Source organism: Rhinolophus ferrumequinum, chromosome 22 (genome assembly GCF_004115265.2).
Source record: "Rhinolophus ferrumequinum isolate MPI-CBG mRhiFer1 chromosome 22, mRhiFer1_v1.p, whole genome shotgun sequence".
Lineage (NCBI taxonomy): Eukaryota > Metazoa > Chordata > Mammalia > Chiroptera > Rhinolophidae > Rhinolophus > Rhinolophus ferrumequinum.
Genome location: NC_046305.1, coordinates 44520032 through 44547820, shown reverse-complemented (window position 1 = coordinate 44547820; position 27789 = coordinate 44520032). Strand labels below are relative to the sequence as shown.

The following is a 27789-nucleotide window of genomic DNA, read 5'->3' as shown; positions in this document are numbered from 1 at the left end:
GGTTGTTCACCATAACACTGAGGCAAAGCTACAAATAACAGTTTACCTTAAGCCATGCATACTTTGAGAGGGAAAATGTTAAGGTACTGTCATTTTAATACTCAAGACAAAGCAATGAAATTAAACTAAAAAGCTTTTCAACTACATCTTACCCTCTCTCTCACTCAACTATCCCCTTGCTTTCAAATCCGTGTTTCAAATGGAGTTACTCCTGTCATAGAGATGGATGCAAAGATTCATATTAAAACAGACTAAGCAAACTTTCTGGCCCGTAAGGAAGCAAGGAATCAATGAAAAACCAGTTCATACTTCTCTGGGGCAGTGGGCACAGAAATGCTCCAAACTGAGGTTTGGTTTAGGAAAAGGATGCTCTAAGATCTCATTTTTTCCTGCTTTATGTCCGATAATCCCACTATCAAGGAATTTGAATGTACTACAATGAAAATTAAAAATCCACTTTTTCTAAGGATGTTAGTTTCACTAGAAACACAGTTTAGTGTGCATTCTTAGTCATTTTTATCTAACTCTAGGAAGTGTAACTTTTTTCTAGGGTGAAAATTAGAAAAAAAAAATCAGGATTTTGTGATTGTTATCCATAATCATTAGTAAGATTTTAGGACTTCATTAATTCTGGCAGTTTCTTTATTTTAAACAAAAATATTGGTTTTAATAACAAGCACTGCTTATAAGCAAATTAGATCTATTTTTCTTGAGTTGTTGGTAAATATCAAGATTGCAAGGTATAAAATTACAAGGTTTGTGAACCCTCTATAGTGATGAACAGGAAGTTGTTTATCTTTTAGAAGCTGCTTTCGAGCTTTCCTTTCTCTCTTTTTTTTTTTCTGAAGGCTTTTTTCATTTTTATAATAGAACTATCAACTATTCAATATTTTAAACATATATAAAATCACAGACAAAAGTATTAGAATAGTATTAGAAATATCCTTATCTATCTACCTATCTATCTATCTATTTACACATTCTCCAGATACTAACTTTTGCCAGATTTCTTCCGGTCTCCCTTTTCTTCTTCTTTAAGGACATAACATTTATGGTCACATAGACTATTAAAGCCCTAAATTCCTGTCTCTGTCCTTCCCACTCTCTCCTTGAGTTATCCTGAGGTTAGCATGTGTCCCACTATCTCCTTGAGTTATCCTGAGGTTAGCACGTGCCTCTCTGCATATTGCGTATATGTAGGACACATATATGCATACATAACTTATCAATACTATTGCTCATAAAAGCTTCATAAGTGTTTTTGTAACATTTCATATCTTTTTTCTAAAAAGTATACTATATGTATCCTTTTGCAACTTTCTTTTTATACAATTATATTTCTAAAACTTATTACTGTTGATACATGTAGATTCAAATCATTTAACTGCTGTCTAGTGCTCTAATGACTCCTTTGGTACATGTTTACATATATACATAGACAAGGGTTTCTCTAGAATAGGTATCTAGACAGGGTACTGCTGGGTCACAGTTGCGTGCATCTTCAAATTTACTAGCTATTGCCAAGAGGCTCTCCGAAGGGATTGATTGTATCATTTTATACTCTTGCCAGCTGTGTACGGGAGTTACCATTTCCCACAGTTATCAGACTTTAAAAATTTCTGTCAGTCTGATGGATGTGAAATGGTGTATGATTGTTATTTCAATTTGCATTTCCTTTGAACACCCAGTAAGTTATAGTATGTAATATGCCACTTTGTCATATGTCACATTCTTATACTTAACAGAAGAAAATGTAGGAGAATATCTTTGTGATCTACTAAAGGCAGGGAAGGATTTCTTAAACAAAACTTCAAAAGCACAAATCATAAGGAAAACGGTGATAAATCAGACAAAAATTAAGGATTTCTGTTTAATGAAGAAACACGGGACAAGGTTATTAGGTGACAGAATCGAGAAAATATCTATATCCCATAAGGGATTACTATCTAGATAAATATCTAACTATCCAAGGAATGTCTGCAAACTGAAAAGGGATTGAGATCCCATTTTTAAATTTAAAAAAAGAGAGAAAGCAAATGAATAGACAATTTGCAGAAATCCAAGCAATCTAACAAGCAAATAAAAAGGTGCTCAAACTCTCTGACTACCAACGTAACTAAAATTCAAATGAGATGCCACTTCTACCACCATCAGGTTGGCAGAAGTAGCTGTCATTCCTTCTGAGAAGTCTTCACTGGCCACCTTATTTGAATAAGACATTCTTACTATTTTCTTTAAATCCCTTATTTTTGTTTCCTTCATAACATCTCAATTTATAGGTATTTTGTTTGGACTGTCTTCCCCAATATGGTACAGGATTTATTAAGGCAGTATCATTTCCATATTGTTCATCATAGGATTTCTAGTTCCTCTGATAGCGCTTGGCATGTAGTAGGTACTGAATAAATGGGTTGTTGAATGAATGAAAGAAGGATCGAATGAATGAATGAATGAATGAATGAGCGAATAAGTGATGGGAGCGAAGACAAACTTAGCAGGCAGAAGGAAATCATTGAAGATTCTGAAGAGGAGCGAGACATGAGCAGAGCTGTGCTTGAGAAATACTAGCATGGTAGCAATGGGCAGGGTAGAGAAGAAACTGGAACAAATGAGATCAACTGCAATAGCCCAGACAGGAGCTAGTTCAGTGGGCCTATCATGAGATAATGGAAGTGAGAAGAAAGGCATTGAGGAATCTGCTGCAAAGGAAGAAATGATGAGATGGGCACGGTGAGAAAAAGGAGGAAGTACCTGAGGACAGCACTGTTTTGAACTCATGGTGCAGCTAAGGAGAAATTATGAAGAATCACTCTTTTCGATAGAACACAAGCACATACATCAGGTATGTTGAAATGGAGATGGGATATTTATTGAACACCATGTCAAAGACATGACGTCTGCCTTCACTGAGCTCGTGAAAAAGGCAATTATAATAGCACAATAAAGCAATGTTGGAACAGGATAGGTGCTACGGGAGTGGACGAGCTTGCCAGTGAAGAGTGTTAGATAAGCAGAAAAAAAAGGATCTAACATAGAATTACTTACAAATTGAAATTGATCTTAAATATGTACTTCCTAGAATCAAGTGGGTAGAAGAAAGAGATACGAAAATAAAACCAATCCTTCTGTTTTGTTATCGCCCCCTCCCCCATCTGTATTCTCTTTTCTCCAAGCTTGCCAAGGTATAAATAGACTTTTAAAAGTGTACAGTGTTTGAATTCTCAATCACAAATAGAAGAATGCAATCTACAAATATTTGCTGAGCTCATATGATGAATATGAATTACTATGAAATCTGCAGACTGCTCAGTCTGAATAATTTTGGTATATTGTGCACAATTGACTTTATAATATGATGCAATCCTTTTGTTTATTGTTTAATCCCATTTTAACCAGTGGGTTACAAATATCCTAATCACAAGAAAATTTCCCCAAAGATCGACAGAAAGAAACTTTAAAAAAAATGGTATTTTACTAATCAAATTCCCTCTGAAATAACTGCAGTCATTCCGATAGTTTTCTGGGTTGCTGTTGTCAACATGTGGGGACATACCATCATACGTTCCACTTTCTAATAATGCTCCACTCTCTTCCAGTGCTTTGAACTGCTCAACAGAAATGAAATTATAGTCCACCCCTGGTACTTCCCCATCCCTGGGGGCCCTTGTTGTGCCTAAGGGAAAAAAAAAAACAAGAAAAGAAAAGTTGTAAAGTGCTTTTTAAATTTACAGAATATTGAGAATAATAGAAAATGCAGTCTACAGAGAATACATGGGAGAAACAGACTATTATATACTGTACCTACTAGAAAGAGGATCAGAAAATTTTAGGCAAATTAACATTCCTAAGTGAAAATAGGACAATAAATAATGTAGAATGAGAAAATATATTTTAATGAAATCTACAGATAGCTATGACATTCAAAACTACAAAGACAAAAAAATTTTAGTGTCAAAGAAAGCTTCATTTTCCAAGACACAACAGTTAATTCTTCTGTTAAACCTTAATTATTATAACTTAACATTTGAAGAAGAGAGAAATCCACCAGTGATAGACTTCATTTTTATGTAGTTATCTTAGGTATTTTTTTCTTACCTAGAGAAAAGAAACTGACATTCCACTTACTAGAGTAGTGAAAGACAAAAAAAAAGAGAAAACTAATTTTTGTAAGTTCTCTTAATAAACTCTATTTTCAAAACTTGGACAAATATTATGAAATTATTTTAGACAAATGTTTAAGACAGGTTTTCACATATTGCTTCTTAGCCATTATTCTCTTGAAGTAATTTAAAAAAATTAAACAGTAAGGAAACTGCTGAATGAAATTCACTACAGCCACAGAGCACTAAATTTCTATCTATTAAGGAATTCATGCTAAAATATATTGACCCTTGAACAATGCAGGCGGATGCAGTTGAAAATCTGTGTGTACCTTAAGACACCCCAAACACTTAACTACAGTCATCCCTTGGTATCCATGGGGATTGGCTCCAGGATCCCCTATGGATTCCAAAATCCACAGATGCTCAAGTTCCTTATATAAAATGGTTAGAACAATGTATACAGTTGGCCCTCCGTATCCACGGACTCCCAACTGTGGATCTAAAATACTGTTTTCGACTCGTGGTGGGTTGAATCCTCAGTGCAAACCCCAGGTATTCCAAAAGGCTGACTGTGTATTTACTTAAAAAAGAAAATCCGCATAAAAGTGGACCAATGTCGTTCAAACCCGAGTTGGTCAAGGGTCAACTGTTCTTTCTTTCAGATCCAAGATATAAATTCAGGTTATCAGCATTGCTCCATTTGATACAATTTTACTGAACAACAATTAATACTTTATTGACCTAATGTTAAAAATGTCAGTTCAAATACTAGAGAATATAAAAGAGATCAAGGTATTTTGCCTGGAACTAGAATTGGGATTGTAGCAAATCCTGCCCCAGGATGCCCCCCAAACTTCTTCTTCCACTTACCCTCCCTATTCATTAAGGGCACTCCAAGCCAGAAACCTGAGAGTCATCTGGGGTTCCTCCCTCCACATCCAGTCACCAAATCTGGTTCATTCTATCTCCTGAATATCTCTAGGAGTTATATATTAGGTTGGTGCAAAAGTAATTGCGGTTTTTGCAATTATTTTTAACCTTTTAAACCGCAATTACTTCTGCACCGACCTAATACTTTTCTTCACTCTCATACTCACCTAATTCATATCGTTTTTGTGGCCTATACTGTTGGGTCTCCTGAGGTCAACCCTTTCTTCTCCCTGGCTACACCCTTTACCCAGGCTGCAGCCAGTGACGTTTCTAAAACAATATTCTGAGCAAAACACTCTACACCCATCAATGGTTTCCCATGATCCTTGGCACAAAATCCAGACTCTACCGCTCCAGCGTCTCGTCTCTCCTGCCTCATGTCGTGCACATTCAGTTCCTTTAATGTTTCTCGCACTCACTTACTTCCAAGGCCTTTGAGCAAGCCATTCCTTTCCCTGGAAGACTTCCTATCCCCTTTCCCACTCTCACTTCAGCTGACTACTACTCATTCTTCAGGTCCCGGCTTAGAACATTTTTTAGAGAAACTTCCCTGAATCCCATCTAGGGTATGTGGGGACCATGACTACTCGGTTCAGAGTAATAGTGCCAAGTCTTGGCACAGTGTGAGAATAGGAGTAGGTACTCCATACAGTTATTAATTAATTAAGTGAAATTTTACACAAATGTATTATAATTAGCACAGTGCCTGGCAATATGCTGTTATTATAAATTAATTCATGGGAAACTACTAATTGCTTATACTATTTAGTTGTAATATTCTATTACATTCTGTAATACGTGAAAAACACCCGCAAAGATGATGATAAAACATTCGTGGTAATGCTATCAGAAAATAATGATTAAGCCAACATTCTAAGCAATAAAGACTGTATTCAATGAATTTTCCCCCTTATTTTTACCCAACTTTTTATAAAAAAATGAACATTTCTTTATCGGTTTCACAGCACAGAGGATACAAAATCTGGAAAACATAACTTCCTTTTTCTTCATATAACACTTTTTCTTTTCAATATTTTGTTTCTCATATGTTGACTAAAACCGCATTGCCAGATTCTCCCAAATCAACAGCTTTTAGCTCCATAGTAAGTAAAACTTACACTCGAAGATAAATTCAGTGATTACATTGAAAATGTGTAATTATCTGTGATGGATGGAAAAACATGGCCACAATACTTTGCACCTCCTTCCATCAAGAGATGGGGCCTGTTGTCTCACCTCCTGAATCTGGACTGGATTTATGACTTGTTTTGAATAATTTAATGTGGAAGATGTGATGTTGTTCAAGTTCAGGAGTCTAGGCTTGGTTTCTTTACCTTCTTGGGATGCTCCCACCACCATGTATGGAAATCCAGCTAGACTATTGAATGAAGAGAGATCCCCAGCCAGCAAACAGCACCACGGCCCCAGACATGTGGGGGAGGACATCTTGGCCTCTGCAACCCAGTTGTGCTGCCAATGATTGTAACCACGTGAGTACGCCCAGTTGAGCCCAGCTAAATCACGGCATCATGAGAAATCACACATAACGGTGATTTTAAGCCATGAAGTTCTGGGGTGGTCTGTTATGCAGCAAAGGCGAACTGAAATATTATCCAAATAATCTCGCCTATAAAATATAATGACCATATAAAACCCAATTTAAGAGAAAACCATGTTAGAGATAATACTATAAAAAGAGTACTGACCCAAGAGACAGGAGCGATTCCATGTTTTAGTCTGGGGTTACTATTAATGGTACAATTTTAAACAAGCACTTAATCCTTCTGGGCTTCTGTCTCTTTCTGCAAAGGGATATTGAGCAAGATGGTGTTCATGGTTCTTTCCATGAATAGATATGAAATGTTATGTGTGATTCCAACGCACGTATTTCCAAGACTTACAAAGTAGCTTTAACGTTAATTCTCTTTACGAATATAAGCATTAACAATTTTCACTACCCCCCAAATGTAATCCCATACACATGACGTGCTCTCCCTTCCCTTCCCCTACCTTACCCCATGACCTTCAGCATTCCAGAAAAATGTATCTTTATATTATCCTGATAGTCTAAATAGTTCATGTAAAGCTTTCTACATCCCCTCCAGTCACCACTGTATTTCTCCTTTTAACATAAACATTCCTCCAACAAGTTGTTTACTCACCGTCTCCAGTTCTTCTCCTGTCATTCTCTCTTGAGCCCTGTCCTATCATCTCTTTGCCCCAATCAGTCCACTGAGACAATCAGCTGTGCTCATCTGTAGTTTCCACGTTGCTTACCCCCAACGGTCAAGACTCGGTCCGCATATTACCGATCTTATCATCAACATTTGACATAACTGATCACTCCCCCCTTTTGATTTTATTCAGAAATCTACAGAAAAGTGCATAAAATGTATATATGAAGTTTAGCAAGTAACCATAAAGCAAATTTGTCCAGGTGAAGAAACGGAACATTACCAGGATGTCAAAATCCCCCTGGCGTGTCTCCAATCATAACTCTCTCCCTCCCTTCTCCATGCCCAAAGAGAGCCACCAACTTAACAACTGTGATGATTTCCTTTCTTTTTAAAAATGTTTTTACCCACTAAGTAGTGCACTTGCAAGCTTAGATGTGCCTGTTTTGTAACTTCACGTGAATGGAATCATACCATCAACACTTGTCATGGGGTTTTTAAACTTCTGGCAAGATCCTGAGTATGTAAAGGCAGCTCATGCTTTTACTGAGCAACTGCCTTCTGAGATTAAACTGCCTTGTTCACAGATTTACTAGCCATAGAGATTTCTTCTGTTGTGAAGTGGCTGGTTAAGTCTTTTGCCACTTCTCTATCGGGTCGCCTGCCTTTTTAAAATTGCTTTGTAGTTGTTTTTTTTTTACTTGCTGGATACTACAGTACTTCATCAAATCTAAGTAAACAACAGCTTCTAAAATGCACCATGATTTTATCCCTAAAAAAGAAAACACAAATTTATTATAACATTTCAATTATCATGGAAAGATTCCATCCTACTGTAAGATACATTCCAATTATAGAGGAGAAGTTAAACTGTGAAATAATTGGACTTCATATTGATGTTTGCAAATGGGGTGTTTCTGCTAACATGTGAAATTGGCTTTCTTGAAACAGTGCTTTCTGCAAAATTGTGCACCAAGAATAACAGAGATGGTAGCGCAGATGGGTTCAGGGCTGATCGCTTAAAACCTATTGCAACTTGGCGACACTAGCAAATCACTAACAATCCTGACGAAAAATGTTACTACAGTTTAAAAGCCATGTTAAATTCCTAATCATAAATACTCCAGTAAATAAAATACTTTGTCTTTTAAAAAAGTGGGGGGGGTGGGCGCGGGAATGAAAAGGTAGCTTGACAGAAAGGGGAGCACAAGAAAGGTTGAGGCTATACAAGAAGGGTTGAGGTTAATGAATAATGAAGATAAAGCAAAATGTACAATAACCAATTTTAAGGTCAAGCACATGTTCAAATTGAGAAAAGAGGCCAAACGGAGGTGAAGGAGCCTCCTGTATCGTACATGCAACATTCAGCTATGTTTGTATATCCATTGTTTACTCACCGCTACTTGATAATGCAAAATACTAACTTGCTGGGGTAAACGGAGTAAGAACCAGTGTTACCTCAGTTAAACTGACATCATTCTCCTACCGATTTACCAATCACATATGAACTTATTTGCATCCTAGAAACAGAGGTTATAGCAGAACAGACTATAACTTCTCCCACTCTGTATTTGCTTTCCACCTTTTTTTTTAATGCTGTTTTGACAACAGAAGTTTTTCACTTTAATGTAGTCAAGTTTATTAATCCTTTCCTTTGTATCTAATGCTTTTCGTGCCTGGAAGAAATCTTTCTCAAGACCATCTGGATAGTCTATACTCTTTTTAAAAAGCATTATAGCTTTGCCTTTCATACCTAGTAGCTTAATGCACTAAAGTAGATTTTTGGGCGGGGGCCTGATGGGAGGTAGTAGCCCACTTTTCTTTTTTTTACCAAATGGCTACTCAACATGATTTATTGAAACAGCAATTAGTTAACCCTCTGATCAGCCACAGCACTTCTGTCATAGAAATCGTACATAGAAATGTCTGTGTAAGACTAGGTGTCTGTCACTGGGCTATTACATTCCATTTATCCAATGACCATTTCTGCACATTCTCACAGTGTTGTAATTATTATATTTTTCACGATAAATCTTGATATAGTAGAGTAAGTCCACCTATTTTGTTTTTTCTATTCATAGCCTTTCCATATAAATTCTGGAATCAGATGAACAGGCTAAAAATGTTGGAATTTTTATGGGATTAGAATGAATCTATTCATCAGTGTGAGAACTGATATTGTCACCATATTGAGTCTCTAATCCACGAGCAAGAAATCTCTTCCAGAGATAAGTAGACCTTTGACGTCCCTAAATTTTATCTTATAGAGATCTCTACACTTCTTCAAAGATTAATTTCTAGATATTTCAAATATTTGATGCTATCATAAATGATATCTTTTTGTAAACTTTCATATTGTTGATGGTATGAAAGAATACAATTGTAGGAGTGTACTTGGTCACATTATTCAAATATCATTTACCTACAGTGAAATTCACTAATTCTAACAGTACATTTCTATGAGTTTTGGGAACCATCACACCCAGTTTCCTTGTGCCCCTTTGCAATCCCCAACCCTGTGGCAGCCACTGACTTATTGTCACTAGTTTTGCCTTCAATAGAATTTCAGACAAATGGAAACATACATTAATTTGATTCTAGCAGTGGTTTGTGTCTGGCTTCTTTCACTCAGTGTGACACTTTAGAGATTGATCCATATTGTGGTTCAATATCCTTTGATGGCTGAGTGGTATTCCATTGTACAGATATACAAAAATTTGATTATGCATTCACCATTGATGGACATTTGGGTTGTTTCTAGATTTTGATGTCATAAATAAAGCTGCTATAAGTTTACAAGTCTTTGGGTAAGCATATCTTTAAATTTATGTTGGGTTAATACTCAGGCGTGGAATTGCAGGGTCACATGGTAAGGGTGTGTTTAGAAGTGTAACTTCAGAAGAAAATGTCCCAAAGTAGATGTACTACTTTGCACTCTCACCAGCAGTATAAGAGTCGACTTACAGTAGTGTTTCCATGTAGGAATTCCTTCTTGGAGTTTCTCGGCAAATTTACTTTTTCTAAATCTCAAGAAGAATCAGTCGATAGGGAAAACAAGAAATAAGTATTATAATCCTTCTGTGAGAAGGAAAGCGTAACGATTTGACGCAGAGGTGTTACTTGTTTGAAGGAATCTACTGATATCAACTGAAAGCAAGAGCAAGAAACACTAAAAAGGAGAATCAAATGTTCAAGTTGACATTTCTGGGGACCAGGACAGAAGCGTGTGGGAAGGCAGTAGTCACCGTCTGCTCACGCAGTCTCTCACTGGCAGCTGTTCCTATGCTTGAGGTATATATGGTCAAGGCCTGTCGGGTACTGGTGGGTCTTTCTTGCAAATACAATGTTTATGAGATTATATGCATTTATGCTCTATATACATTCTACGAGTGGTATTCAAAAATAATTTGCACGTTTTGGAGGCTAAATAAGTCCTCAAATTGACAGTTTTGACATGTGATTCTGTGTAATGATGTTAACTTTATTAAGAGATCTGCATGTTATCCGAGTACTAGTCAACAGTGTTCTCTGGCATTTTCCACTGTTTGAGTATTTGTGATAGAGCTTCAGTGCTTTGTAAATACTTTAGCAGACAACATGCAAAGAGAAGAAGTGAATATTGATGTGGAACACTCCAACCTGAATTCAGAAACTGGTCTAAAATCCAAAGTAAAAGCAACATAGATTTCAAAGGCAAAACTAAAATCAGACCAAGGAGACAAAGTATTTTCATCATTAAGAACGATAACAAGCATGGAGATAAGCAATCTATGAGACACAGAGTTCCAAACACTGGTTATAAGGATGCTCAGTGATCTCAGGGAGAACTTCAACAAAGAGATAGGAAACATAAAAATGGAGATAGAAAACATAAAAAAGAACCAGTCAGAAATAAAGAATACAATAACTGAAATGAAAAATACATTAGAAGGAATCAACAGATAAAGCAGAGAATCAAATCAGTGATTTAGAAGGCAGCAGGAAACACCCAAGCAGAACAGCAAAAAGAAAAAAAGAATCCAAAAAAACTGAGGGTAGTTTAAGGGACCTCTGGAAAAACATCAAGTGTACCAACATTCACATCATAGGGGTACCAGAAGGGAAAGAGAGAGAGCAAGGAATTGAAAACCTATTTGAAGAAATTATGACAGAAAACTCCCCTATCCTGGCAAAGGAAATGGATATTCAAGTCCAGGAAGTGCAGAGAGTCACGAACAAGATGAACCCAAAGAGTGCACACCAAGACACATCATAATTAAAATTCAAAGGTTAAAGACAAAGAGAATCTTAAAAGCAGCAAGATAAAAGTACTTAGTTACCTACTAGGAGGCTTCCATAAGACTGTCAGCTGAGTTCTCAACAGAAACTTTGCAGGCCAGAAGGGATTGGCATGAAATATTCAAAGTGATGAAAAGCTAGTAAGCAAGGACCTACAACCAAGATTGCACTCCTCAGCAAAGCTATCATTTAGAATTCAAGGACAGATAAATAGCTTCCAAGATAAGAAAAAGCTAAAGGAGTTCACCAACACCAAACCAGTATTACAAGAAATGTTAGAGGGTCTTCTTTAAAACAATCAAACAAAAAGATAAAAAATATGAATAATAAAATGGCAATAACTACATATATATCAAGAATTACTTTAAATATAAATGGATTAAATGCTCCAATTAAAATACATTGGGTGCTGCCTACAAGAGACTTACTTCAGATTGAAAAACACACACAGATTAAAAGCAAAGGGATGGGAAAAACAGATTTCATGAAAATGGAAACAAACAAACAAACAGCTGGGTTAACAATACTTATTATATCAGACAAAATAGACTTCAAAACAAAGGCTATAACAAGTGACAAAAAAAGGACCCAGTAATCCCACTTCTGGGTAGTCATCCGAAGAAACCCAAAATGCTACTTCGAGGGGACATGTTATCCATAAGTTCATTGCAGTATTATCTACAATAGCCAATGTATGAAGGCAACCTGGGTGTCCCTGAATGGATGACTGAATAAAGAAGAGATGGTATATACCTGGAATAATACAATGGAATATTACTCAGCCATAAAAATAATGACATCTTGACATCTGCAACAAAATGGATGGACCTAGAGGGTATCATGCGGAATATAAGTCAAGAGAGAAAGACAAATGTCATATGATTTCACTTATAAGGGAATCTAAAGAACAAAAACGAACAAACTAAACAAAAACAAACTGACAAATACAGAGCACATTTTGATTGTTGCCAGAATGGGAGGGGGGTTGGGGTGTGTAAAAAAGGGAAGGGATTAAGAAGTACAAATTGGTTGTTATATAGTAGTCATGGGGATGTAGGGTATAGCATAGGAACATAGTCAATAATATTGTAGTAACTATGTACGGTGTCAGATGGGTCCTAGATTTGTTGGGGTGATAGATGGGAGGGGGTTGGGGGGCACAGTGAAAAAGGTGAAGGAATTAAGAAATACAAATTCGTAGTTGCAAAATAGTCATGGGGATGTAAAGCATAGGGAATATAGTCAATAATATAGTAATAACTAAGTATAGTGCCAGGTAAGTACTAGACTAGTCAGGGGGATTCTTAAATTATACAAATGTCTAACTACTATGCTGTCCAACTGAAATTAATATAAAATAATACTGAATGTCAACTGTAATTGAAAAATTTAAAAAGGGGGGGGAAGGTGAAGGGGAATAAGAGGTTCACATTTCCAGATGTAAAACAAATAAGTCTTGGGGAATATAGTCACTAATATTGTGATAGAGTGGTACGGTGTCAGATAGTTGCAGGACTTATGGTGATCACTACTTTAGGTATATAAATGCTGAGTAACTACGGTGTACACTTGAAACTAATATAATATTGTATGTTAGCTATATTTTAATAAAAATCTTTAAAAAAAGAAAGAAACTTGTCTGAAAAAGTCGCATCCTGTATGATTCCATTTATATGACATTCTGGGAAAGTCAAAATACTAGTGATGGGAACCGCTCCGTTGTTTATTGTGGGTAGGGGTGAGGGCACGGTGTACCTAGAAAGGGACAGTACGAAGGAGTTTTTGGTGGGTGATGAAACTCTTCTGTATCCTGACTGTGGTGGTGTTCACACAAATATCTACACATGGTGAAAGTCATAGAACTGTATAATAAAAAGAAAAAAAAATCCAATACAAAAAGATAACAAGCTTACATGAATGACCAATGACCAATGCCCGATTTGAAGATGATTTGTTGAAAATCATCTTATATGTTGAAAATCAATGCAAATGAAAGAAATGTTTTCTATGTCTGGAATATTTATTACCAAACAAAGATCAAGACCATCAGATAATGTAATTGATAATTTATGTGCTTTACATTTTATTTTAGCAGTGAAAAATTTAAATATTACACAGGTATGGTAACATATTTCAAAATTTTAATGACTTTTATGTGGCATTTATTTTGTGTTAATTTTCCCTTCTTTTAAGGTTTCCTATTAACAAATGTCTGTATCAGGTAATTTAAGCGTGTTATTATAATGTTGTTATATCAGTTTATAATAATAAACCAGCTGATTTTATATTGTCATTTTCTCTCTTAAACCGCCGTGTTTGCAGCCATCGGTACTGGTATAGGGGTCATGTGCAGCCATCGGCCAGGTTCCCCAGACACTTGGTTCAGCTGGCATTTCATTCCAATCAACCACAAATTATACTGTGATGCCACCTCTTATCATGAATTACAAGCCTACTTCCCACTGGAAGGAACTTGGCGCTGTGCTCAAGCCCAAAAACACAACCAAAACCAATTCTGAAGTTCCTTCTTGCAGGGTCTGTCTCCTGGGCTCCCTGCCAGAACCAATTCTGTATCAGCCAGGGTCCAAACAGGAGAAAGAAACTACACGGTAACTTGAACAAGGACAGCTTAATATAATGAGTTATTTTGTCAATGGGAACCCCTCTAGGTATTTTTTTCTTTTTTTAATGTCCTTCTGATATGGCCCATAATTTTTTAAGCATTTACATACTTTCTGGCACAATTAGACATTCCAAGCTCATCTTGTACTTTCCTTGCTCCAGACCTGGAATCAGAATTTTCTCCCAGAAGATCTGGTATCTTTTAGCAAAAAGTATTATTTAGAGGCCAGATGGGGTTGTGAACAGTTCAATCTGTAAGTTAAGAAGTCTTGTCAGGATCTGAAAAGGCTGCAGCTGTGTGGACCCTATGAATTAAAACTACATAAATTGCAGCTCCTTTCTAGGACAAAAGCTCACACTAAAAAGAAACGGCAAAACCAGGATAGACGTAAATTACAAAGAAGATCCAAATAAAAGTAGCAGAGGACAGCAGAAAGTACTAGCACATATATTTATTAACTGTTAAAACAAGGAAAGAGGGAGCTCTAGCGTGATGACACTAAAAATGCAACCCTGAGACACCCCGTGCAGGCAAAACACCAAGTTACTTATTAAGGGAATGAAAATCAGATTGCTTTCAGACTTTTTAAAAGCAATGCTTTATGGCATAAGACAATTAGGTAATTGACTAATATAATTAAGATAGACAAAAAAAGAAAATATGAGCCAACATATCTATCCAAACTTTAAAGTTTAAAAATGACAAACTGCTATGATGATCTGTAAAAATCCAGCAGAGAACAAGCTTTAGACAACCATGATTATTGAAGAAACAACAACACAAGGTTGTAGTTAGATTAAATATGCATTTACCCCCAGAATAAAGAATAAATGATGATTATAAAGTGGAGAGTGCAGTTATGTAATGGCTGTTTACTTTGCCAATATAGATAGAGTTCAAGTATCAAACAATGGTGAGAATGAGGAAAACATATGCAAAGTAGAACGAGCTTGCTGATTGCATTATATTTGTTGGGAGTAAAAAAAGATACTACTTCAAGTCAGATGACGGGAGAGGGAAAGAAGGGAGAAGAAGAGATGGCTAGATAATTTTAATAATGCTCGCGTAGGGGTAAAAACAAAAAGGAGGGAGGAGGAACAAAGAGTATTATATAAAGCCATTAGAATAAAAACACAAACCTTTCTGAAAAGAGAGAGATCAAATTAGAGTACATAGTGAAAGCCTTTTTATATAAAAGAGTTATATATGGGTAAAAACAGGAAAACATCACAAAACTGAGACTAAAGATATGAGCACATCAATAAATATAAAAAAAATGTGACACTGGCTACAAAGCCCAACACTATTCATAAAACAAAGAGATTCAGAAAAATAAAATAATAAAAAGATCTATCGGGCCAATGCAAAGGAGGCAGGCGTAGCAATTCTGAAATCTGACAAGATAGATTTCCTGGAAGAAATCATAGATAAGGAGTCAGATTCAAAAACAAAAAACCAAAATATTTTATACCATGCGAAGGAGTCTAGACTTGTAGTCAATGGGAGGATAGATGGACAAGAATCACACCTGCATTTTGAAAACAGACTAGACGGAGGTGACATGGGAGGCAGGGGAGGCAGTTAGAACGGTGAAGGGGACAAACACTGCTTCAGTGCCACTCTAGGCCAAGTAGTTTACACTCGTGCTCTTACTTTAATTCTAATTCATCTATGAGGTGAGTCTTGTTGTTCACATTTTACAGAGAGAGATTCTGAGTCTCAGGAAGATTAAGTAACTTGCCCAAGTGAAGCAGCTAGTCAAATGCCAGAATCAAGATTTTTGAACTCAGATTTACCTACATCTTTGCCAGTACATAATGCTATTTGTTATTTTAAAAAAAAAAAGTCCAAGCAAGGAAGGGTGAGGGTCTAACACAGGGAAGGATACATATTTAAGAAGCATAATTAGGAAGGCTTGGTGATTGACTGGACATTGTGCAAGATGAAGTAACAAGAAAGAGAAATCAAGAATTCCAGAGTCATCATAAGAACTAGTGTCCAGGGGTGGCCAGTTAGCTCAGTTGGTTAGAGCATGGTGCTGGTACATAGCACCAAGGTTGCCGGTTCAATCCCTGCATGGGTCACTTTGAGCTGGGCAACACCCCCCTTAAAAAAATAAAATAAAAACAAAAGCTAGTATCTACAAGGAGTTACAAATATACAGAGGGTGCCAAAAACAAATGTATACGCAGTTTAAGAAAGGAAAAAAACTGTATTAAAATTGTAATACTCAATATATACCGATAACAAAAGATGAATACAACTCATGTGTATACATTTTTTTGGCACCCCCGGTATTGAAAAGGAAAACAAACCTGAATGTCCTTTGATACCCTTTTATTGGTTACTGCTTTTTATTTTTTCCCAGACCTGCACTAAAGACAAAATTTAAGTATACATGATCTCTTATGTGTTTTTAAAAAACCCAAATTACCATAACAACAATAACTATGTTCTATGAAAACCATTAATACTGGAACAGAAACACCAACATTAAGGTAAAAATTCAAAATGGATTACAACGAAGAAGGCACTGTATGCTTCTTCCTGTTTTCCTTTGGGAAAGGAGCCGATTTTAAAATTAGTAATGTCCTAATAATTAATACAAATATGTTTGTTCTCAGTGTATAAGACATTGCGCAAAAAAGTCTTATTGCATATGCTGTAGAAATTGATTTACAGAAATAAAATCTAGTTAGCAACATGTACATAGATATTCTTAAAGTCTAACAACCTTTTAAAAAGTCACAATATAGAATCTTCTGGCTTTTCTACTCTGAAAAACAAAACCCCTGAAAAGTCCTCTGAAAATTTTTTTCCAAGTTTTGTTGCATTCTTGCGCCCGAATTTCATCTTCACAATTTTATATGAGATACTCTACTGAATTATTTCTAGATATTTGATCAGTTACATAAAGACATTTTGGCTCATTTCCTTTGTTCCATCTTTTACTTACATGGAATGGTTCTCAAGTAGAGATTATCTCTGATCACTTGCTGCAGTTTGTGGTCAATTGATCCTTTTTGAAACTGAAGACTCAGGTAATGTCGCAAATCTTTATTAATGACTTTGCCTACAAAAGGAAACCACAGAAGACAAAACAACCATTAGCTCTCCAGTCAAATATAGATGTTAATGATTGAATACTCTTAAGACATTTAGCTATAAACAGAAGAAATCAGAATATTTCTCTAAAAACAAGATAACTAACACCAAATTATTAGAGGCACTATAATTAAAACATATACTTGTATAAATATAATATGGGCATAATCTTACATGGTAAGAAGGGAGATGGTATAAGTAAGAGATGATGAATATACAAGGTAATTTCATTCAGTCCCATGGCTTTAAACAATGTCTATATACTGATAACTTTCAAGTTATTACCATGTCTCTATCCCTGACCTATCTCCACCATGCTCCAAACTCATCAGACTGGTTCATACATATTACAGATATATTTGAAAGTCAAATAAGCATCTCAAATTTCAGAGAGCCAAAACACAACTCTTAATGCCATTGTCCCCCAACGTTTTCCTCTCCTCTGGTTTCCCTTAGAAAATAACAGTAGCAACAACGAAATGCAACAGACCCAAAAGCTAGAAGTCATCCTTGATTTCTCCTTTTCATTTCTATCCCCCAGATCCAATACCATGAGCAACTTTTATTAGCTGGACCTCCCAAACATCTCCCATACTGTCCACTTCTCTCCATTTCCATTGCCACCACTCTAATCTGAACCACCATCATTTCTCATCTGGAAATCTCCAATGATAGCCTTCTGGTTGGTCTCCCTGCATCCATTCTTGCCTCCCTCCTGCCCCCACCATTCATACAGAAGCCATTGGGGTTTAAAAGATAAATTAGATAACCGCTACTCTGTTCAGAGCCACCCAAGGCTTCTTGTTGCACTCGGAATAAAATCCAAACTTCTAAACAGAGCCTAGAAGGCCCCACTTGTTCTAGCTCTGGCCAGCTCTGGCCAAAACTTGTTCACTCTTCCCCCTCTCCAATATGGTTCACCCACACTGGCCATTTTTCTGATCTTCAAAAAGGTGAAACGGGCCCTCCTCAGTGCTGTCTATCACTAAATTGAACAGGCATTTTCTGTCCACTTGCTTGACTCCTAGATAATGTGAATAAATAAGAGTGAAAGATATTTTTTCTTATTTGTGGGAGAAATAGGAAAGAAAAAGAGGACTGTTAGGGGATCTCAAAGAACTATTACGCAGGAATATACGGGATTGCAAAAATCTGGTAGCAGTGAATTTGTAATCAGAATTGAACTCAAAATTGAAATCAAAGTAATGCAAACACTGCTCAGTAGATAAGGCTTCAGATAATTAGAAAAGAGCAATGCTGACAAAATAGATGATCTTACTGAAGAAATGACTAGTTGATTAAAATATTCTCTTTGTTTTATTTGAAACAGCAGAGTTCTGACAAGGTTAGATAAATTGAAAGGTTACTACAGATCAGTTCATTATTTTAACTATTATTCCATAACATAACATTCTAAGCCCCTCTTTTGGTCTTTTCTCACATGTATATGTAAACATAACCCATAGGAGAAGGTGTTAATATAAGCAGAAAATCAGAGTGCTTCTACAGTTAGAGATAATACTCAGATCCAGAACTAACATACAGAAACCAAAAAGTCCCTGTTTTGCCTTGCCAAAAACAGATGCCACGGGAGAAGGGAACCTTTATGATCAAAGAAGGAAACCTGAAAGGTTTGCAGGGAGAGCACAGAAGAATCCCTAGTCCCACAAGTTGCTTCTGCCAGGCATTTAGGGGTCGCACCAACTGGAGTCCAATCTAGATGGAATCTTATTTCATTTTTTAATTTATATTATAGTACTTGCTCGTTGCTGGCTAGAAGAAAACCCTAATACGTAATCAATACTGCACAGTCTCATTGTTTATTGAACAAAAACATACCCGATAATGAGTTCATTAATTGTTTTAAACATTAGGTAAGAAGTATTTCAAACGTTTTATAACAAATATTGTACAAAAGTTTTGGCTGATTGCTATGTAAGTGCTTAAAAGTGTTTTAGTGATATTTGTGGAAGTTTGATTAGTGTTTTTTGTGGGTTTTTTTTTTAAAGATTTTATTGGGAAAGGGGAACAGGACTTTATTGGGGAACAGTGTATACTTCCAGGACTTTTTTTTTTTTTCCAAGTCAAGTTGCCCTTTCAATCTTAGTTGTGGAGGGTGCCGTTCAGCTTCAAGTTGTTGTCCTTTCAGTCTTAGTTGCAGGGGGCGCAGCCCACCATCCCTTGCAGGAGTCCAACCGGCAGCCTTGTGGCTGAGAGCCCGCGCTCCAACCAACTGAGCCACCTGGGAGCTCAGCGGCAGCTCAGCTCAATGTGCCGTGTTCAATCTTAGTTGCAGGGGGCGCTGCCCACCATCCCTTGCGGGACTCAAGGAGTTGAACCAGCAACCTTGTGGTTGAGAGCCCACTAGTGGGAATCGAACTGGCAACCTTTGGAGTTAGGAGCACGGAGCTCCAACCATCTGAGCCACTGGACCGGCCCATAGGGTTTCTGAATAGACAGAATACATCATTTTTTCTTTTTAAAAATAATATAATGCAGGCCGCAATACCTAAAAATCTGCTATCCAATACATTTTCATGAATAGATTTAATTTAAAGAAGAATGCCTATATAATTAAAGAAGACAATCAGAATCAACATTTTTTTATTCAAAATTTTCTTTTTTCTTGTTTTTAAATTTAAAGCTTTACTATATTATAGGCTATAATCACGGACATAACCCTAAAATGCTAAGAACCCAGACTGGATTTTAATCTACAAAAATAACTGCCATTAAATGAGATATAATGAAAGTCAAAGCCATAATAAAAATCATAGATCACAAATTACAGCATGGCGGGTGGGGGGGGGTCTCTTTAGAGGCAATGAAGTTAAAACAAGTTAATTCCTGTTTTCAAGGGCCTACAAGATCTTAAGACTGACAGGCCAGTTAAAGCAGAAAGACCTCACAGATTTAAAGAAAAACAGCTAGAATTATCAGGACTGGAAATGTACTCTCAATTTTCACCCTCAACTTCTACTGGGATTCTGGGCGCAACACTGAGATGAACACTTGCAAAAAAAGGGTGAGGGACAATTTCATAAAATGTGCAACTATTCAAAAAAGTTATCATGAGGTTGGAGACAAAATATTACAAATAGCAATGAAAAGTCAATTATAAAAGATTAGAAAATTATGTGGGTTGGCATTCTTTAGGATTAATAATTAATAATAAAATATATTGGCTATCGTAGTCATCATGGACCTCCTGGCCTCAAGAAACGGAAAGAATTTTCCTAAGGGGACAGAATGTTATTGTTCCCTCTTTCATAGGATTCCAGGGAATTTGTTTGGGGGGAAAAAAAAAGGACAAGTATCCTGAATAGGCAGATGACTGTAAAATTACTAGAAGGCCAACAGAACCATTAACTCACAAAGGCACGGCTGAGTTTATATTTTCAAGTAGTATATGAACTTCTGGCTTTTGTATAGGAAGAGTTTCACAGAAATGTGACATTTCAAGGGTATGAAATACACCTATGTGGGCTTAAAGTAGTTGTTAAACAAGTAAGAAAAAAGATTCTTCAAAATAGCATTCTTACCCAGCCAGCCTTTGCTTTAAATGTTGAGATTATTATTTGACTTGCAAGTGATTTACAATAAAAGTTGATTTATGAAACTTGAAAATAGATCTATAAATCTTACAAATACAGTTCAGGGGGAAAGGTCTGTAACCGAAATCTCAATCATATAAATAAACCCAGGTGCTCAAGTTTCAATATAGAAATCCTTAGTCAAAAGAACTCATAACTACAAATCCATACTGTCTCAATATACACTAATTAATATTAACTACCAGTTCTCTTTGAGGAATCAGTGTATAGAGTCACTCATTATTAGTTAGATAAACCCAGTGGCATGACAGCATAGGTGTGGCCATGCGAGCAGCTGTAAATCAGTCTAACTGCCAACATGTCACTGTCTTTTTGTCTAGGAGACGTTGCCAACCACTTGCTAGAGTCAAGATACAATTTGCTTTAGCTATTCTCTAATCCGGTAGTAATTATAAAATCAAAAATAGAGAAAAGAAAAAAGTGAGGTCAGTTTGGCATGTCTTATTCTCATAAATTTACACTGGCTCATTGTGATTATCACATTCTTTTGTAAACCCTTACAATTTTTCTTCTCTCTTTTTTTTAAACAATCTCTTCAAATTTTTCCACAGTTAAAGTTAGGGAAGTGGACTGGAGTTTTCACAATCTACCTTATGCCTTTTTGGAAACTGGGCCAGTTGTCTCTCTTCCGTCTCCTGGTACTTCCTGCATTCTAGATTTCCCAAAGAATATTGACAATAACCCTGAGATCATATCTGAGAGTCCCTTCAACTCCAAGGAGGCAATTCAGTTGAGTCTTGAAAACTTGAATTCATTTAAAGTGAACGATACCCTTACTATCTCCTAATCTTTCTAAATTTAATTTCTGCTGTTTGGGGTTGTTTTACTTTTTACTGTTAGAAAAGTAATTCTGTTGGCTCAAGATTATGGGAGCCAGTAAGAATGGTATAGATCTGATTTCAGCCTGTAAACAGCTAAAAAATATCTTCTTCCCACAGGAGGCCTACTTCTTCCTTCTTGTTGCTCTTCCTTCAAACACAACCTTAAAAGCTCTTTACATTCTCTGAAGTATCATAGCTCCTTTTGAGCTTTTGCCTATAGAAAAGGAAATTCTTAAATGTTAATTTCTCACAGTCCACTTCGCACTGTATAAATGTGATTATGTGCTCCTTCCATCTGTCACTCATCTGCATCTTTTTAAAACCCTGAGCTGCTCAGAGCATTCTGTGACCCCTTAAGAACTTCTTCACATAACTTTTCTTTTAGAAATCTCTACTCTTGGAGCCACACCTATAGATGCTATAAACTTTCAAATATCTGTTTTTCCTCAAAACCAACGTACAGGCATACATACACCATGCCCCAATTCTCTTCCTTACTATGCCCCTAAGATAGCTTAGTGACTTTCCCCAATAAATTGTTCAATCTAACATGCTCAACACAACTAATGTTACTAACTAGTCCTTTCCCATTAGATCTAGACTCAGAAGAGCAATGTATTTTATTTCTTCCTCCACCTCCTGAGCGCCGGAGCAATAAGAGAAAACTCCATGAAATGGTGAAAATGATACATGTACGCTTAACTCAAACTGGCTCGTTGGTTCGGGGTAGGGGGTCCCTAAACCAAAATAAATCAAACTGTAGTCAGCTTGTCTGGTAACTGTAATGGCATCTGAGCAAGACTTTTCTAGATAATCAGTGTCTATGCACTTCATTGTATTAATAAAATACATTCTATGAAGCAATTATTTAAAAATATCTTACACCGTTTTTGAACATGAAAGATATTTAGCTGAGTGCCAAGGCCATGGTTTGTTTTACAGATTTAGCCCCAGTATCTAGCACACAAAATGAGTGAATCAGCTTAATTTTGTATTTTTGATTGTTCATTTGAGCCTCTACATCCTCATATATGAAATTTTAGAACACTCATTTAACTGGGACAGCATTCTTTAAGCGTCTATATACAACTTTATCTTAAACTATGTTTCTTAAACAATGAAACTGACTTTATTTTGACTCCGTCAAAATGCTAAAAGAAATTCTTGATTGAACAGCAAGCTCTGTAAGTCTTTAAAAGATTTAATTATAATTTATACGCCAATTCTTCATATCTGTTCTTTATTTATTAACATTTTAAAATGTATTCACAAACGGTCTCTGGCTATCCAGAAATATAAAATAAGGCTAAATTAACTATCCAAATCTATTGTCTTCTAGCTCTACTGGAGATAAAAAGTGTAGAGTAGGGGGGGAAAATCCTTCTTCTGCTTTTTCTGGGGGGAAGATGTAGAAATGAGAAGAGAATGGGAACTAGAAAGAGAACACTGATGACGAGGGCTGTCATTTTAGAATTATTATCATATTATATGCTATAAGTTCTCATTCCTTATGAAAATCTTTGAGGTAGGTGTTATTATTATTCCCATTTTACAGATAGGGAGCTGAGGTATGAAGAGGTTAAGTAACTTTGCCAAGGTTACATCACTGAAAGTAGCAGACCTGGGAATCTGAACTCAGTCAGTCTGGCTCTAGAACCTCCACTGTAAGCACCATGCTAGAATGCCTGCTGCATCCATCCATCCATCCATCCATCCATCCATCCATCCATCCATCCATCCACTCATCCATCCATCCATCCACCCATCTATCGGTATCTTTGGATGAATTTCTCCTCTTGCATCAACTTGTAAGAGTACAAGTTTTTAACGAACTCTTTCCTGCGAGCCTACCCTTCCAAGAAATAGTCACACTTATTGTGTAAACAAACATTTACTGAGCTTTGAGTAGTAGGCACTTGAGGGTAAAACAGTGAATGAGAGGGCACTCAAATGGAACTAAAAGCCTCACAGGGAAGATGAGCATTGAAAGAGAAATTTCAAACAGGAGAGTATTGTGAAAGAGAAGTACAGAGCACTGTAGGAATCTATAATCTAGATCCTAAGTCTGGGGAGTCTGGGGAGACTTCATTTACATTGGGGCTGAAACCTGAAGGATAAATAGGAGCCAGCTAGGTTATAAAAGGGGAGGGGGGTGTAGGTAGAGGGAGTGGGACATGCAAAGGCACTTACTTGAGGTGGGAAAGAACATAGTGCTTACCAGAACTGAGAGAAATCCAGTATAGCTGGTTCTTAAAAAGTGAGAAAGGGTTCACACAAGCTGAGACAAGAGTTCTAGGGACCAGTGGGTTGAGTAGAACCTTGTAACAATAATTTAAAGGAACATCAACTAACTCAGATCTGACACCAAGTCCCTTCGTAACTGGTATAAGGTCCCAACTATGGATATATTCTTACTGTTCACCTCGATATTCCATTTGAAATTAACCATCCAAATCTATAGTCTTCTAGATCCATTGGGGATAACAAGTCCAGAGCAGGAGGAAAAAATCCTTCTTCCGCTTTTTCTGGGAGGAAGATGTAGAAATGAAAAAAGAATGGGAACTAAAAAAGAGAACACTGATGAGCAGGACTGTTATTTTAGAATTATCACTATCATACTATATATATTATATGCTATACGTTTTCATTCCTTATATTCCATATTTGTATTCAAATGCTATCTCGTTATTTCTATTCTGTGTTCAGTCTGTAAGAGTATATTTAACATTATAAACTTGGAAGACCCATGTCTACATAATTCTTTAAGTATGCCACTCTCATTATAGGCAATTAGAAACTTATTGAATTTTAAAACTAATTTATATAATTAAATTCTGGCTGAGTCTCAAATGTGAAACGCATTAAATACTCGGGAATCTCTTGAGCCATTTCAGTTTTTAAAACTGGTCATTTTTTAGTACTCTTCAGAGTTAGTCTCAAGCAATCAAGCAACCTTCTGCAGAATACTGCTGCCACCTCACCACCGAAGAGAAAGTCTCCTGCTAATGGAGGGCACATTCGTTTTGTTTCCCCCTCAGATTCATTGAGATACTATTCACATGAGTATGCAAGTTTAAGGTGTTACAACGTGACGATTTGATAAACGTATATATTGTGAAATGATGGCCACAATAAGGTTAGTTTGCACCTCCATCCCCCCTCACATAATACCATTTTTTGTGCGTACAGTGATAACATTTAAGATCTAGTCTCTTCACAACATTCAAGTAAATAATACAGTATTGTTACTATAGTCACCATGCTGTGCGTTAGGTCCCCAGAAGTTATTCATCTTATAGCTGGAAGTTCGTATCCTTTGACTAACATCTCCCCCTTTCTTCCGCCACCACCCCTGACAACCACCAATGTATTCTCTATTTCCATGAGTCCAGCTTTTTTAGATTCCACAAATAAGTGAGAATGTTACCGTAAGCAGAAAGAATAGGGCCACATGGAGAGAGCGGGGAAGAAGAAAAAACAAAGGAGGAAAGAGATGAGATCATCCTTAAGAAAAAGTGCAGCTACCAGACCAGCCAGAAGTAGATTTTGGCAGCGAGAGTGGAGCCAGGACACCATCTTGCCACTTTAGGTGAACTTTAGCTAATTCCCGTGGATTATAATATTAGAGTTGTGATTTAGGAAAATCTCTAAAATCTCCACCACACCCGTGTCTCCATGTCAGTTCCACCAGAGCCAGGTAAGGACAAAAATCCCTCCTCCCAATGGGAAGGAGTGGTCAGTGAGGACCCAACTATAACGCCACCCCTAAGTCTTGACTATTTCGCACCTTCATTTTAAGTGTAACAAAGTCCCAGGCCCCACTTTTCTTTGGGGCCGCTCCTTCTCTGAACCTGCCCACTCTCGCTATTTGAGAGGTTACTATCCTTTTCCAATAAATCTACTGCTTGCTTGGCTTACTCGTTGCATCCTTGAATTCTTTCCTGTGACAAACACCAAGAACCCATTCTCCAGCAACGAGAACATACAGTATTCGTCTTTCTCTGCCATAGATCACATTCTTCGTCTATATAGTAAATTTTGACAATAGTAACTGGTAAAATGAGAGCATCCATTCTCCACTGGTTCCTGGAAGCAGCCATCATAAACACTTTGGTCAGATTTGATCTCCTGCCCTGGGTCCTACCTCACTGGCAGCTGAAGGTCATGTCTACTGCTGCGCAACTGGTTCTTACCCTGCACACCCTAGAAAGGTTTGCTTTCCTCCTTTCCTCTTTTCTTCCATCTTTTCTTCCTTCCCTCTCTTCCTTGCTTGTTATTATTCTTAATGCATTTAACAAGCAAAAGAACTGGGAGCATAGCTGAAGAAAGAACTCTTTGGTTTAGGTAACCTATACATCTGAAAAATCCCTCAAGTGTACCAAACTCAATACATCCACTCCTAAAAGTCTAAGACTTTATTACATGAAGAATTCAATATTAACTAAGCATTGAAATTGCTTCATTATATTCAAATTATGTGTACATAAAATCCACTATCGCGTTGTAGTCTTTTTAAACAGTTTTTATGGATTTTATTTGTTTAAATGAAACAAGTATTTCTGTAAAGAATGTATTTGCAATTAAGAATCATTTCTCTTAAAAACTCTAATGCATGGTCAGGCATCTGAGTTAAAAAAAAAAAAAGAGTTGGTGCTCCAGAGAAAATGCTGCTGTACCCACATGTGTTCCTACTTCTGAGGTGATTACACCAGTCCTGTTAACACCCTGTCCTACCCTTCCAACCTCCACACCCAACTATTTCCCCAATTGGTTTCAGTTTTGTGTCTATTCTACCTGGCGCTCTACCGGGCAGTGTACGTATAAACACTGCGAGAGCAAAAGGCCTACACGTTGACCACGTGTCCACCTGCTTTTTGAAGCCAAGACCCAGGTAGGATCTGAAGTCCACATGAAGAAGGGCCTGTTTTCATCTCTCCTCCCCGCTGGTTTTTGCTACGCACAATGGGGTACGTGACCGCCTCCCTTGCCAGACCTTAGGCCTAGGGTTTCCAGGAGGAAATTCTTGCCCATCTTCAGGAATTTTTTTCGCTTTCCCCTTCCCGAATCCCGAGATATAAACTGTTTTCTGTCCTCCACGATGAATCGTTGCCACAAAGTGACTGACGGCCAATACCACCAACTACCTGGATTCAAGTAGCCCATTTTCCCGATTTCCCAACCAACTTTTCTTGGGATTCGGGAAAGGAAAAGCGAAAAAATTTCCCAAGAACGGGCGGGAATTCCCACCCGGAATCCCTAGCGATAAACAGGAAACATGTCTAAGAGATACACTGTGAGTAGTACATTTATTTCCCATTGTAGGTATTACTGGGTTCAAGGAGCCGACTTTCCTGATTTCCCGACCAACTTTTCTCAGGATTTGGGAACAGGAAGGCGAAAAAAATTCCTGAGAACGGGCGGGAATTCCCGCCTGTAAACCCTACTGAGGCCTGTGTGGATTCAGGAACTATGTTTCGTTCACCTCTGTATCCCCCAAACTACCTACATAGTACTAAATAAATACTTCTCTTAAACACACCGAAATGACACTTTAAATAATGTGACTGTTACAACGAGAGGGTTTTTAGAATTCATCTCAAAAAAACACTTCTACTTTAATCCTCAAAAACACAAAAATTCTTTCAATTAGCAGCACAATTAAAAGTATAATGTTTTGATTATAAACATGGTTATATGCTCATGATATATTTTAAATGAAAAAAGCAGGTCACAAAACAGAATATTCAGTATGACCCCAAACTGGAACGTATCTGAAGATAAGCAAATAAAAATATGTAACGGACATGTATAAAACAAACCCATACTTAAATACTTAATAATACCTAAAGTATTATTGAAGGGTATAATTACTGGGTGACTTTTTAAAACATTTTTTCTTTAAAAATTTTTCTCTTCATGGTTTTTGTATTTTCAAATTTTCTATTTCTATACTATAATGAGAAAAACACTGAAAAACGGTGCCCTTCAAAGGTTATTAGCAGAAAAGGAAACCTGACATAATGAACCATGATGACAAAAAACAAAAAAACTTGCAAAAGTTCTATGTGAAAGTTAAGACTATTTATGTAACTTTTCCTCTAATCCTTTCATTTTAATAAATATTATTTTCACCATACCTAG

General features: G+C 36.8%; 1 protein-coding gene across 3 annotated transcripts in view; it reads right to left on the bottom strand.

Moving 5' to 3' along the window:
- The window catches only part of MAGI3 (membrane associated guanylate kinase, WW and PDZ domain containing 3), a 195644-nt gene that overhangs the window by 66355 nt on the left and 101500 nt on the right, over nucleotides 1-27789 (bottom strand). For all 3 annotated transcript variants that reach the window (XM_033092762.1, XM_033092763.1, XM_033092761.1), the window contains exons 2-3: nucleotides 17065-17181; nucleotides 3554-3673 (exon numbers count right to left, since the gene is read on the bottom strand). In XM_033092762.1, the coding sequence (XP_032948653.1) occupies nucleotides 3554-3673; nucleotides 17065-17181 (237 nt within the window). The remainder of the gene's footprint in view (nucleotides 1-3553; nucleotides 3674-17064; nucleotides 17182-27789) is intronic.